This window comes from Leptinotarsa decemlineata, unplaced genomic scaffold, assembly GCF_025532065.1.
Source record: "Leptinotarsa decemlineata unplaced genomic scaffold, Ldec_3_MD MMD2_tig00026354_RagTag_RagTag, whole genome shotgun sequence".
NCBI lineage: Eukaryota > Metazoa > Arthropoda > Insecta > Coleoptera > Chrysomelidae > Leptinotarsa > Leptinotarsa decemlineata.
The window spans coordinates 24,127,284-24,141,199 of record NW_027412702.1 but is presented as its reverse complement, the minus strand read 5'-3'; the positions used below and the strand labels follow the sequence as shown (position 1 = coordinate 24,141,199).

Sequence of the window (13,916 nt, the reverse complement as noted above, 5' to 3'; positions counted from 1 at the left end):
CATCTTTGTAGCAACTCAAATTCAGGCAGAAACACCCCAGTTTCTAGAATGTGTGATTCTTTCAACAAATACTGTAGTAACGTAGATGTTTTGTACCAGACACGGAAGAACATCGCAATTTTGCGGATTTGAAGAAGGTTCCAAAGTATTCCTGAATCGACAATTGATTTATCTCAAGGGAGATAATCAATTATCTACTGTCGTAGGATTTATTACTCGAAACTTTCAAATTGAAGTTTACCTTGTCGGAGAACTCGGACATCTCAAAGGCCACACTCCATCTCAGGTATGAACAAACATTTTGTGTTTTATTGATACGACCTTCTTGCTTGCAAGAAATTATGTTCAGACATGTATGAATTTTTAGGCCTTCATTTTCCATTTGCCTGTTCGTTGCTAACTGATAACGCCCTTAAAATCTCCTTAACTTTGAGAATAGCGGTTGGCGAATCTCCACTTCTTGGACTCCTAGATGACTCACCACTGTTAGATGATTGTAGGCGGGTGATTGTAAGCATCATGTCTCAAAGAAGGTAATATTATTCCTTTTTATCGTTCATTTGGGTCTGAACGGGACGCATTAACATCACAGCACTACCAAAACTATCAGCGCTACTGCGCAACCCACTACATCTAGCTATAAAGTACCTACTTTTACTTAGTATCAATTATATTAGTTTAGTGTATTGTGTTGAAATTTTAAAACCTTTGCTACCTTTGAGCAACTGTAAACCGAAGGTATGCATATTAAAGGGTACATAATTCATCAGTTGAATTAGACAACAAGGAAATCATTGTGACAAAATCCTTTCTTTTAATATCATTTATTTTTCCTTGTGAATAAATCAAATTTTGTAGATTGGTCACGGAAGTTATAACTGACAATCTTCGTTACAATTTTTCTTTACCTTCTATTATTGTTAAAAAAAAATGCTTTTCTTTATATTTGCCGACGCTCTCTTTCCCATAACGTTCATCAATAAAAGATTCTAAAATTAATTTACTCCTTGCTTCTTTCTTTATACCCACTCCCGTCTCCACTGTTGAAAAGCTGGTAGAGCATTTGTGGAGGTAATATTCTTCAAAGTAACTATGAAAAGAATATTCAACACAGCAAAAATAATGAATAATTGGTTAGTGCGTACGAAATTTGTAAATTCATTATTTTTTATTTTTTCTTGTATCTGCTGCACTGATTATCTCTGTAACCACTACTTTTAGTGGATGGGTATTTACCTGTTTGTATCCCAATTTTGAATGAATAATAAATAATAATAATGTCACGAATGAGTTGAATCTACTCATTTCATTAATGACAGTACGTAATGGCATTCCTTCGCTCATTTGATTAAATCCCAGTCATAGGAATCTTGTTTAAGTTGAAAGGAGTATATTTTCAGAAGTGATTAACTTTTGAGAAAGAAATGTTTTGGGTTTCCACTTCTCCATCTTCATACAAAAATGTGGGAATATTCCAAAGAAGGTGAGAAAGTAACTAATCTCAAAATAAATTCTCATAGCTTGCTATGATGCTATGCTGCCAACATTTGTTCATTAAACACAGAATAATGTCCTTGCCGTGTTCGTACATTTTTCAAGTTCTAACAGAGATTCACAAAACTCCTCGATGCTTACCAAGCAATCGGACATACATAGCTATCCTACCAAACAAGCAGATAATCTGAGATGAAACAGGTTCCGCCCAACCAAATCCAAGAAAAATTCACTGAATTAATATCTCTACAATATACTGCCACCAAAATTGAAATCATTAAGTATAAATTTATTCGAAATAAGGATGAATAACTTACTTTTGACGCATTGCTTTCATTCCACAAAGGAATACATTGGACTTTTCAGACTTTGTAGGGAATATAATTCGTCTCGCCCAATTTTTATGTTACCTACTATGGTTTTTTCATCTACCATTTCATGTTTTGAAAATATTTTTTTAAATTACAGTATTTTACACGATATGTTATGTTTTTTTTGTTTTGTACTGTCTTATTCATTAAATAATTATTTTAAAATGTATTTATATTTTGTATTCTGTACAGCTACCTGTTAAGTGAACGAAGTTATTTTTTTTTTTTTTTCACCGTAGTGTGCGCTGGTCAGGCCCTATCCCCCGAAGCCCCGACACATTCGGGAGGGCGCGCCAGCATAATCAACCAATGACCACTCCCACACCGTGGGGTAAGTGATCATTGGGTCCGAGAATCATGTGCCCTGAGCAAACGCAGTGAGCCAAGAATGACAGCCTTCTGCATCTGTGCGGCTAAGATTTCTGCCTTAGTGCGGCAAGCCGGTATGATTTTTAGATTCGAGAGTAGAGAAGACATCATTCCACCAAGGACTCCAACAATCAGAACGACCATCTTGACAGAGTGATCTGGATAGAGTCTGCGGAGTTCGAAGAGAAAATCTCGATATTTTATCCGTTTTTCCTCCTCTTTTCTGACGATATTCGTCTCGCCAGGAACTGAAAACTCCACGACAAATATCGTTTTGGTCTGGTGGTCGAGAAGGACTACATCAGGCTTATTAGCTTGTATGAGCCTGAGGGTGGGGAACGAATAGTTCCAATAAATTCGGCACTTCTCGTTCCCCACAACGGATTCAATATCCCCGGAGCGTAGGGCAACACCGGTGTCTCGTCAATACCGTAAGAGTGCCGTAGATGGTAATATAGCACTCTTAGGGCCGCGTTATGTCGATGGATATAGGCCGAGACCGCATATGCTGGACATGCTGATAGCAAGTGCATTAGGGTCTCAGGCGCCTCGCGGCAGGCCCTGCACCTTGTGTCAGGAACCTCTATACCCATCACGCGACTGCGGTAGACTAAGGTGTTGAAGACACCATCCTGGCAAGCCATGATGAACCCCTCAGTTTCCGACTTCAGCCCACTCGACCTGAGAAAAGCGAACGTCAGGGGCTTTGATAAGCCAAGGTCTTCAATGTTATTTATTTATATACACACGCATTCTTAAATTGTTACAATTTCCACATAATTTTTTATAACATTTTTAATTTTGTAATTTTTTCTAAATGTTACATGCATATGTTTTTTGTACATGATACCATTCATACATACATGTCAATTTTAGGATAAGTGCTTTGCAGCTACTTTCTCTACTCAGTTTGTATTCCAAACATTCGTATGGAATAGAATCAGATGTTATTCACAGGATTTCTACAGGAAATAATTAATGAAAGAAATAAAATTTCACTTAGAAGGAACACTGTCATCCTCATTGGTGGACATCATCGCCGTAAGACACTTGCCTTAAGGTTCTTCGGTATCAATCTGGAATAGTAGAAAGCCAAAAACTTTCTTTCCTAAAAATTTGTCACTCCTAAAAATATAACCCTTTCAATTTATAAAAGTAGTTGTTTTGAAAGGGCCTTTTTTCCAGTTTGTGTCTCAAAGTTACTTCTTTGTAGGTATGCTATTCACATCTTTTGAAGAGTTTATTTCGAAATTAATTGCTTTTTTGGAAGATACCCACATTTTTGTGTATGGAGGTGGAAAAGTGAAAAACCAAAACCTTCCTTTTCCAAAAATAGTATAGTTGTTCATGTCAAAGGAATAATTTATGTAGTCTCGTCTTGTAGGATATTTTATTTTTCAAATAAAAAACGAAAGTAGATACATTATAAGATTAAAATACAACTTAGTGCCAACTGAAAACTACATGACACAGTATTAAGTATATAGTTATTACTATGGTACTGGTTAACATCACTGGAAACCCAACCCTGAAATCAAGTTAAGTTAAAAAGCAAATGTATGAGACGTTGAAGGCGACAAGCTAATCATGTGTCTCAACATAATGAAAAAAAAATGTATTCTCATTGTTTTCGAAAAGTGATTCATTTAGTTTTTGTTTCATACTCACTTCAAAAACTGCATAAAGCTAAACCTATGCCCGTGTTGTTCCGCAAGTCCGGCACATACAATGTTTGAAGAGGATGCAATTAGTGTTCCATTTCCTGAAACAACCATAGCAAATTGCAATTGAAACTCTTTTTTTTCAGTTGATATGGACAATGGACAATTTGAATCTCTTTTCTTTTGTCATCATCAACAAAGCAAACATTCAAGTTACATTTCGTTGTGATTTTTTCACTGGACAGTTTACCAAACAGCAACATATGTTTTGCTTGGATGGAAGCACAATATCTGCCTTGATTCTGTGTCATTTGTTAGGTTAGGTTAGTATCTCTTGTACTGAGTACATTTCAATAAAATCATTTATTATTATCATTTTTATTAACTTCCTTATACGAACGTTATCATACATAATTCCTTGCTATCAGCATTCAATAGTACGTTTCACAGACTATCGAATATTGCACTGTCAGAAGATAATTTTCAAACACATTGCTGTCAATAACAGTTGCAAAGTAGATTATTTTATCGACTATTTTTTGGAAAATGCTCATCCAAAAATAATAAGTCAGGGTACCATTGGAAGCAGAACTGAACGTCAATCAAAATGATAGGCCAGTTGCTCTCCCTTCCCATTTAAAATTCTAAGGGTAACATCTACCCCTCCTAGGGAGTTGAACCAAGAGGGCTAAAAATAGACTTTGAAAGTGTTGACAAGAAAATCGACCTGTTTTTTTCGATTTCTCATATTGTTCACTGAAAGGAAGATATTAAAGGTGGGAAGTTTCCAAATTGACACCCTGTATATCTATACACCACTGTAGGTGATAACAGACGGTCCCTTATGACTTCATTACCTGAATTGTGTTTGTCTGTGACAATGTGGGTACGTCAATCTAAAAACCAGCGAGTAGGTAACATCGGCAACGCTTATTTTTATGAATTTCCAAAAAATTGAGTTTCCAATCCTTGACTACATAGTGTAAAAATTTCCGTATCGTTCACATTTGGGTTGCATTCCAAAGAATGGTTTTCAAACGTCGAATCATTTTTATCTAATCTGAAAGACCTTTCATGTTTAACATACCGTTTTGAGAAATTTTGACCACATTGTCCCACATAAACACAATTACACTCCGGGCACTCAAGCTCAAGTCCAGATTTTTCCATCTTGTCCACGTTATCTTTGACATTAAAAAAGAAATAAGATAACCTGACATGTGACCTGAATGCCACTTCCACATTATTTTTTCTAAAAATCCTCCAATTGTCTCTATTCTTTAACTAAAATATGTTAAAGTTACAAATTTCTTGATTTCGGATTGTTTGACCTGGGGGTATATTTACATACAAACTAATATAACCCCAGATCGAACAATCAGAAATAAATTAATTTGTAACTTTTAAAATATTTTGGTATAGTTAGCTCTGTTTGAACTGTTCCATTTGATTTTTGAGTATGCCCTGTAGACGTGTTCAGATGTTGATGTTTGTTTAATGAAGCAGTTGTCAATTTTGATAAATGAAATTCATTACGCAGTTCATTTTTCTCTGTCGATTACGAATGTATTCAACTATATAAAAATAGTTGAACCGTTGCTACAAACAGTTAAACAAGTTAACAAATTAACAAGGTTAACGAGTGGTATAAAAACAAAGGAAGTTTGAATTCTCATTTTTCATGATGACCTCCTACCACGTAGTAACGGCTACATCCATCAATTTTTGAAAATAAAACTTTAGAGTCGGATAGATCAAGAGTATAGAGGAGTTCTAGCCCATAACTTCATATTGGCCAAACGGCGGGAATCTTTTTCCAAAGAACAAAAGAACATAGGAGTAGTTTCCTGAATGTGAAGACCAATTTCACATTTTCAAATCATCTGTTGGCAGAGAATGATTAGTTGACTGAAGCGACAACTATGACGTTTTTACATTCGGAATTGAAAGGTTATCAATCTTTTAGAATGGTTGGTTTTTCTCTATGTTGAATCTGTTTTATGATGTGGATAATGGTAATTACTTTATTACATGTTCATTTGATGAGTTGGTGAAATTTTCTATCTTTGATTAGTGTATACCTGAGCTTGGGAATAATTATTAGTCATAATGTACGTAAAATAATTCAAATTGTTATATAAATTACTAATTAGGTGGAATTTAGTCAGTTTGAACACTTCTGAGGAAACTAATGTATAGCTTACCACGTGTTATGGTTTGATAAACTGTCCAATGAAAACTCCACACTAAAATGTCTCTTGAAAACGTTATGGATTTTCTTCAACTAACGCCCAATTCCGTCAAATATCAAAATAATTCATCTAAGTATACAAATATAGTTCATTTCATAGTCCAGAAAAATGTTTTGTACCCCCACCGAAACAAGTTTTTATATACCTACGCCCTTGCTATTTATATCAATGCATAACAAAAAAAATGAGAATATTTCAAAAATAAACGTAAAGCTGTTGTATTTCATCAGTTCCGACTTCCATTGTCTAATATAATATAAATTAAATTGATAACACTGAAAAAATCAAAAAAGATTAACCGAAAATAACAATTTTATTTAAACAAAAAAAAAGAAATCACAAAGAAATAACAACAAAAAAAAATTAAAATTGAAATATTAATAAAAGCTGAAAATTAAAAATTATTATTAATGAAAATGAAAAATTAAAATTAAAAGGTTTCAAACCAAGTTATGTCATGACTAAATCCCTGTCTCTTTAGTCTAGCTGGGTTTCGGCGACAGAGACGGGTCTCTGTCGATTTCTTACAGCTTGTGCCATGTTTGTAGAAGTCTCCGTTCTTCTACTTTTCTTTTTTTTTCTGTCGTGCAGACATAGGTTCTTTCAGTTTCTCTTTTTCAGTTTTTTCCGGCAAGCATGGCTTGCAGGACTGGGAATTTCGTTAGAATTTCCTGCAGCTGCCCTAGTTGGGAGACCTTCGGGAGAGCTGTGGGAATTCTCCGTTGCGGATACGGCTCTCGCGTATGAGATTCCGTCTCTGACTACGTTTTGCCTGGCTGTCCTCGGGTTTGTGGGCTGCCGTCTGTCGTTTGGCACATCTGTGGCCGTTTTTTTGTTTTCTGGCGTTCTGGGCACCGGAGAAACTGGCTGGATGTTCGCCTTTGCGAGTTTTTTTGTTTTTTACACTCATTTGTTAAGTGTCGTCCGGCACACTTTACGCAAGCCGGAACTGCTTGACATTTCCGCTGTGTGTCTGAACTTCTGACACCTAAAACACTGTCCTACTCTATTTCTTGGACGTTGCGTTTCTGCACTTACGCGGACATTTTGTAGTTCTTTCACTCGAAAAATGTTAGCTTGGCTTCTACGAACCAAGACTAAAGCGGCGTTCCCACGAGGCGTTAATCACGACAGTTAACCACGCTAGTCAACTTTCGTTCGTGACACTCACGAAAGTGTGAATTTATAAAACGTTCACACGGTTGGGGGGTTCGTGCCGTTCACGCCTCGCGTTTCGACTAGTCACCATCAAACCAAAATACTTTTGGCTTGTATATGTCATCTGTACCTTTTCCAGACCTTGCACTGTCTGATATTTTTTTTAACTCTTGACAGAAAGAGCTTCTTAAATTTTTGAATTTTGCTACAACTTCTTTTGGTCCAAAGCCAGGAATATTTAATTCATGACTTATTCTCTTAGCTGCGGCGGCTCGTAAATCTCTATCACGGTATTCCTCCAAACTTGGATCATATAACACCTTTTCCATCGAATATAACTCCAAAAAACGCGTAGTTTCACTGTCGTTAAACTTAATAATGCCACGTTGCTGTGACGACATCTTGGCTTCACGAACGGTATATCACGACTGAAAATCAAACAGGTTTGATCTATCCACGCTTGAGTCGTGCGCCGTTCCTCACGAAAGCAAGTTTAACGACTATGCGTTCACACAGAAGTGTATTTCACGAAAGCGTGGTTCACTGTCGTGATTAACGCCTCGTGGGAACGCCGCTTAACACAAATGAAATCGGCTTTCTATTTGACTTGCTCATCCGAGCAATGGAAATAACTTCAAAACCTTTTTCTTGTAGTTCGGTCTTAATGTCCTCAGTTTCCAAGGATTCTGGAACTCCCCGGAAAACGACTCTTAGATGCTTATCGGCTCGTACCGAGTAAGTATGATACGGGATTTTTTCGTGGTCTAAGATTTTCGTTAGTTTTCTGAATTCATCTATGGTGTTTAGATGAACTTTGATCCCATCGTTTGTATTTATCGCCCGCGAGATGGAAATGTTCTGCACGGAGGCGATCGAATTAAATTCTTTCCATTTTTCCTTCGCCCGTATTGTTATTGGCGGAGGTTTTATGGTCTTTTGTTTTAATTGTTCTTGTCGAGTTCCCGTGGCATCCTCGACCTTATTTTCCCCGTCTAATTCCATCCTTTCGGGTTTATTGTCATCTTTTGTTTGGGGATTAACCTTCTGGGCTACCTGCTTATCCTTTTGTTTAGGCCCTTCCGGCTCGCCCGTGTTTTGTGACGTACCGGGTGTGACGTCAGCGGCTTTGCTTTCACTATTCCGTTCAGGTAAGGAATTTTTACTTTTTTCTTTTTTGGCTGTTGTACCGGGCTTATTGTTTTTTCCACAGAGGGCTCAGGCGTGGCCGCTCGTTTTTGGGGTATACTTTCTTCTATGATTTCTTCTTCCTCTGAAGGTATGCTGTCGAAATCCGGATCATCTATATCGTTTTCGTAGCTTGGCAAAGCTTCGAAAAGCTGGTAATATTTTGGCTTGCGATTCTGCTTGTTACCTTCCATGACTTTCACAAAATATTTATATGACTTCGCCAGCTCTAAGCTGGAAACGTCATATCTATCTAATATTGCAGCTACTAGTGCAAGTACTGCGTCTCTTGAGTTGTTTCTTCGGAAGTAATGAATGTTATTCAATAATTCCTCCATTATTAACGCTTATCGACCTAAAACATTTTTAGGGGATAGCGGATTATAAAACTGAAAAATGTCACTATTGTCACTTTCGATGTTCACTCATCAACGTCTCAATCGCAACTGTGGACTCATTTCGTTTGATTAGAGTTTTCCATATGTTACGTATCTCTACGCTAGGTAAATGCAATTCTTTTACTCACAGTCCGCGTGTGGTGGCCTGGTTTTCGTGAAGCTGACACGGATAGTGTTCCCAAATCTGAAACGGGTCCTGGTGTTATACTTGGACCCAATCCTTCGTATTTGTTCCGATGCGTAACATATAGAAACCTCTGATCAAACGAAAAACGACCAACTCCCGCCAAACGGTCATCTCCCGCTCAAACCAATGAATCGGAGAGAGAGAGATGAGGTGATAGGTGAAAGCACTCGAATGTCCTATAAATAGTCGTATCTCGGAGAAATGTGTCCAGTTATCACCCGAAGACGATTGTAGATACTAACAATCGAAACGTCGTGACATAACTTGGTTTGGAATCCTTTAATTTTCATTTTTCTTAGTAATAATTTTTAATTTTCAGCTTTTATTAATATTTCAGTTTTTATTTTTTTGGTGGTTGTTTGGTTTTATGTTATTTCTTTGTGATTTCAGTTTTTTTTGTTCAAAGAATTTGTTATTTTCGGTTAATCTTTTTAATATTTTTTCAGGAATTTCAAATCAATTCATATTATATTAGACAATAGAAGTCCGAACTGATGAAATACACCACGAAACATTGTCAACCACCTTCAAACAAACGTAAATCTGTTATTGGGTACGTCAATGCATAATTTCAATACCTAATAATCAAATGTAGCAGTAAACTGTAAACACTCAACTGCGCAGGAAACAACATTTTTATCAGGCAAATTGAAAGTTAATGTAAAATTCAAAATAATCAAAAGTTGTTTATAGAAAAAACTGAATACTCGTCGTTGACAGACAAAGAGGATGATTTTTCCCGCGGCTGGTGCCCCAGTTGGAATATCCAAAAATCCTTTCTAACTGCACATTTACAACATGGAAAGAATCCACATATAAAATTTCAACCTTCAAAAATACAGCGGTACGGAGAAATAGTGATGAAAAGGGGGGATCCGCAGTGGGGATCCCCAGTTGAAATATTGAAAAATCATTCCTTATGGCACATCTACAACATGAAACGAATATACATACAAAATTCCAGCTTCCAAAAATCTAGCACAGAGAAACAATGATAAAAAGGTTATTTCCTTATGTGAACCTGAGCTTTTCATCCCCAGTTGTGGCTACCCAGTTGGAATATTCAAAATACCATTTCTTATTGCACATCTACAACTTGAAACGAACATACATACAAAACAGTGATGAAAGGGTAATTTTCATATGTAAACGCTCCCCATTTATCCCCAGTGGAAGCGCCCGAGTCGAAATATTTGAAAATCCTTTCCCATTGCAAATCTACAACATGAAACGAACCTACAGTCTCCGAAAATATAGCAGTACGGCTATAAACGCGCCCCTTTTATCCCCAGTAGGGGCTCCCAATTGGAATATTTGAAAATCCTAAATACCAAAAATTAGCTTCCTAGGACTTACCAATATGGAAAAATAAAGATGAATGAGTGTTAAGTAAGTGATTTTATAGGTTATAGATTTTACAAAAAGTATTTCGTCTATTAGTTATTTATGTATCAAGGGAATTAGGAGGGCCTTAATTACCGATGGCAAAGTTTGCGTCCCGAGGGCCTCTGGCCCGAGGGACAGCAATTGCCTGAGGTTATTAAGGCTCATTAATTCCCGTGGTACATAGATAATTTTATTTCTGACCGATTTCAATAAAATTTTGTTCATTTTTGAAACGGAAAAATGTACCAATTCATTACCTTCCCGGTATATTTGAATCAGGTACCGTTGATTATAGTAGAGTTTTCTTGTTGCTAGGTTGTTGCTATGTTACTTGTTTATAAACAGAACTTTGTTATCAAGCTGTGTTTGCGGTGAAAACGTGTTTTCTACCCCAAATATAATGGAGGATATTTTGAAAAAAGCTGAACAAGCAAGAGAATCATTAATTCCATCGAAAAGTGAAGCCGTATACCAAAAAGAATACAAGATATATCTGGACTGGCTGACACGGAAAAATGTTATGCCAAAAGATGTCACTGAAACTGTATTTCTGGCATATTTTCAAGAACTGGTAAGGAATTTTCTATGTTTTTCGGTAGATTTGGTAGTAATTGTGTTTATTCGTTTCAGTCAGAAACGTATAGTCCGAATTCTTTATGGACTAAATGGTCAATGCTAAAATCGATGGTGACTATACATGAGAAACGAGATATCACCAAGTTCAATGAACTACAGGCTTTTTTGAAACGGAAGAGTAAGAGTTATAAGCCGAAAAAGTCTGCTGTTTTATCTCCTTAAGATGTTATCAGATTCCTAAAGGACGCTCCTAATGATATTCATTTATTGCATAAGGTAATTTTTTTCTTATTTTCCCTCTTGTGTGTATTTATTTCTTTTTTTTTGTTATAGGTTGTTTTGATTATGGGTTATTTTGGAGGATGCAGAAGTCAGGAACTTTTGAATATGAAGATATCGGATATAGAGGACGGGATTCCGTTATGGTAGTGAACGTACCGGAATGTAAAACTGGTGTATCGAAGAAATTTACAGTTGTGGATGAAAAAGAGTTCTCCGCTTTGTATTTATTAAGACTTTATATGTCTTTGCGCCCTAAAGGTATTGAACGATTTTTTTTGAGCTTCCGACAAAATAAATGTACATCTCAGCCAATTGGAAAAAACATGTTTGGGAAAATCCCCAGCAAAATCGCAATGTATTTAGGATTGCCAAACTCATCTTCCTATACGGGACATTGCCTTCGTCGCACTTCTGCTACTGCTCTAGCCAATGCAGGAGCAACTATGACTAACTTAAAAAGACACGGAGGTTGGAAAAGTTCCACGGTGGCGGAGGGGTATTTGGAGGATAGCATCGAATTGAGAAATAAAACGGCGCGTATGTTGTCTACTTTGTCATCAGAAGAGGCAGGTACCTCGACTGTAGTGAACAGAAGCTCCAGCCATACAAAAGAAGAAATTGTTTCCAGTGGCGGAAGTAATTTTCAGGGAACATTTCAAAATTGTACATTTATTATTTGTAATGACGTGAATAAATAAAATATGGTTCAGTTTTCATTTCTATTTATTTTTACTTGTGAAAGGTAGAGGGAATTATAAAATCTATAATGTCCCAAGGGAGTTATGACCCTCTTTATTGATAGCGTAACTATGACGATATAAGCTTATAATATCCCGGTCAGAAATAATAGTTATTTATGTATCAAGGGAATTAGGAGGGCCTTAATTACCGATGGCAAAGTTTGCGTCCCGAGGGCCTCTGGCCCGAGGGACAGCAATTGCCTGAGGTTATTAAGGCTCATTAATTCCCGTGGTACATAGATAATTTTATTTCTGACCGATTTCAATAAAATTTTGTTCATTTTTGAAACGGAAAAATGTACCAATTCATTACCTTCCCGGTATATTTGAATCAGGTACCGTTGATTATAGTAGAGTTTTCTTGTTGCTAGGTTGTTGCTATGTTACTTGTTTATAAACAGAACTTTGTTATCAAGCTGTGTTTGCGGTGAAAACGTGTTTTCTACCCCAAATATAATGGAGGATATTTTGAAAAAAGCTGGACAAGCAAGAGAATCATTAATTCCATCGAAAAGTGAAGCCGTATACCAAAAAGAATACAAGATATATCTGGACTGCCTGACACGGAAAAATGTTATGCCAAAAGATGTCACTGAAACTGTATCTCTGGCATATTTTCAAGAACTGGTAAGAAGAGGCAGGTACCTCGACTGTAGTGAACAGAAGCTCCAGCCATACAAAAGAAGAAATTGTTTCCAGTGGCGGAAGTAATTTTCAGGGAACATTTCAAAATTGTTCATTTATTATTTGTAATGACGTGAATAAATAAAATATGGTTCAGTTTTCATTTCTATTCATTTTTATTTGTGAAAGGTAGAGGGAATTATAAAATCTATAATGTCCCAAGGGAGTTATGACCCTCTTTATTGATAGCGTAACTATGACGATATAAGCTTATAATATCCCGGTCAGAAATAAATTATATAACTGTTGACACATTGACCAAAAGTCACCCATAAATAATGTCTCGTGATCATGTTGCCAGTTGAAAGGTTATCAAAGAAGAACAATCAATTCCTAAGGGTCGAACCGGATGATTACTCATGGTCATCCCTAAAAGAAACAATCTCAGGTGTACCGCAGGGAAGTATTTTAGGACGCTTGATGTTTTCAGTATTTATTTTTGATTACCCCACTTTCTTATAACATTCTCAAGTACATCTATACGCAGATGAAATACAGTTGTATTTGTCTTCTCATAACACCGATACAGAAAGTTGCGTGGCCAATATAAACACAAATTCGCACAAAACATTCCTATACTCGGAGAATCATGGACTGAAAATCAATCCAAATAAAACTTTGGCCTCATGCATAGGGTCTCAAAGACAAATAGTAGAAACTCAGTGTAACTTTAGGCTCACTCTCGATAACGCAGACAATGACTGTGTAGACAGTGCTAACAATCTTGGGGCAACCATAGATAGCTCTTTGTCTTTCCATGAACATGTGACAAACATTTTCAAAGAATCATTCTTCAAACTCAAATCGCTATATAAATGCATGTATCAGTTATCAGAAGAAATGAAACTCAGGTTAGTTAAAACTCTTATTTACCACCATATCGAGTATTGTTGTTCTTTGTATTACAATTTTTGCCACAATATAACAAGCAGAAGTTACAACGTATACAAAATACTCGCATGCGATTCATATGCTGTATACCATATGGTGAACATTTCACACCATTTTTGTTAAAAATGAAGGAGCTGAATATGCGGTACAGAGTCCAAAAATTGATAAACATTTTTCTGTTCAAGTTGCTTCAATCTAAAACACCTAGTTATTGATATAGTTTTTCAAGCAGGCATCCTGACATACATATGGTCAATTTGAGAATTAACTCATTCAACACAT

General features: G+C 36.4%; 2 protein-coding genes across 6 annotated transcripts in view; one reads left to right on the top strand and one right to left on the bottom strand.

Moving 5' to 3' along the window:
- Positions 1 to 3,610: 3,610 nt before the first annotated feature.
- LOC141479878 (P protein-like) overlaps positions 3,611 to 13,916 on the bottom strand; it is a 36,764-nt gene continuing 26,458 nt past the window's right edge. For all 4 annotated transcript variants that reach the window (XM_074184095.1, XM_074184094.1, XM_074184096.1 and 1 more), the window contains 2 exons: positions 3,903 to 3,996; positions 3,611 to 3,762 (listed from right to left, as the gene is read on the bottom strand). In XM_074184095.1, the coding sequence (XP_074040196.1) occupies positions 3,678 to 3,762; positions 3,903 to 3,996 (179 nt within the window). In that variant the 3' untranslated portion in view covers positions 3,611 to 3,677. The remainder of the gene's footprint in view (positions 3,763 to 3,902; positions 3,997 to 13,916) is intronic.
- LOC141486338 (uncharacterized) lies at positions 10,517 to 11,451 on the top strand. Of its 2 annotated transcripts, XR_012467785.1 has the most exons (3): positions 10,517 to 11,032; positions 11,092 to 11,313; positions 11,371 to 11,451. XR_012467785.1 is itself a non-coding variant. In XM_074184116.1 (2 exons), exons 1-2 carry the CDS (start codon positions 10,862 to 10,864, stop codon positions 11,257 to 11,259), a joined length of 339 nt encoding a protein of 112 aa, XP_074040217.1. In that variant the 5' UTR covers positions 10,517 to 10,861; the 3' UTR covers positions 11,260 to 11,445. The 2 variants fall into 2 exon arrangements, 1 of the variants encoding a protein (XP_074040217.1); XM_074184116.1 differs by having other exon boundaries at positions 11,092 to 11,445.

Excerpts from the sequence above, each read along its gene's own strand:
- LOC141486338 (XM_074184116.1), top strand. The coding sequence starts at position 10,862 with ATGGAGGATATTTTGAAAAAAGCTGAACAAGCAAGAGAATCATTAATT. Across the intron at positions 11,033-11,091 it reads TGGCATATTTTCAAGAACTG|TCAGAAACGTATAGTCCGAA; the intron begins GTAAGGAATTTT and ends TATTCGTTTCAG.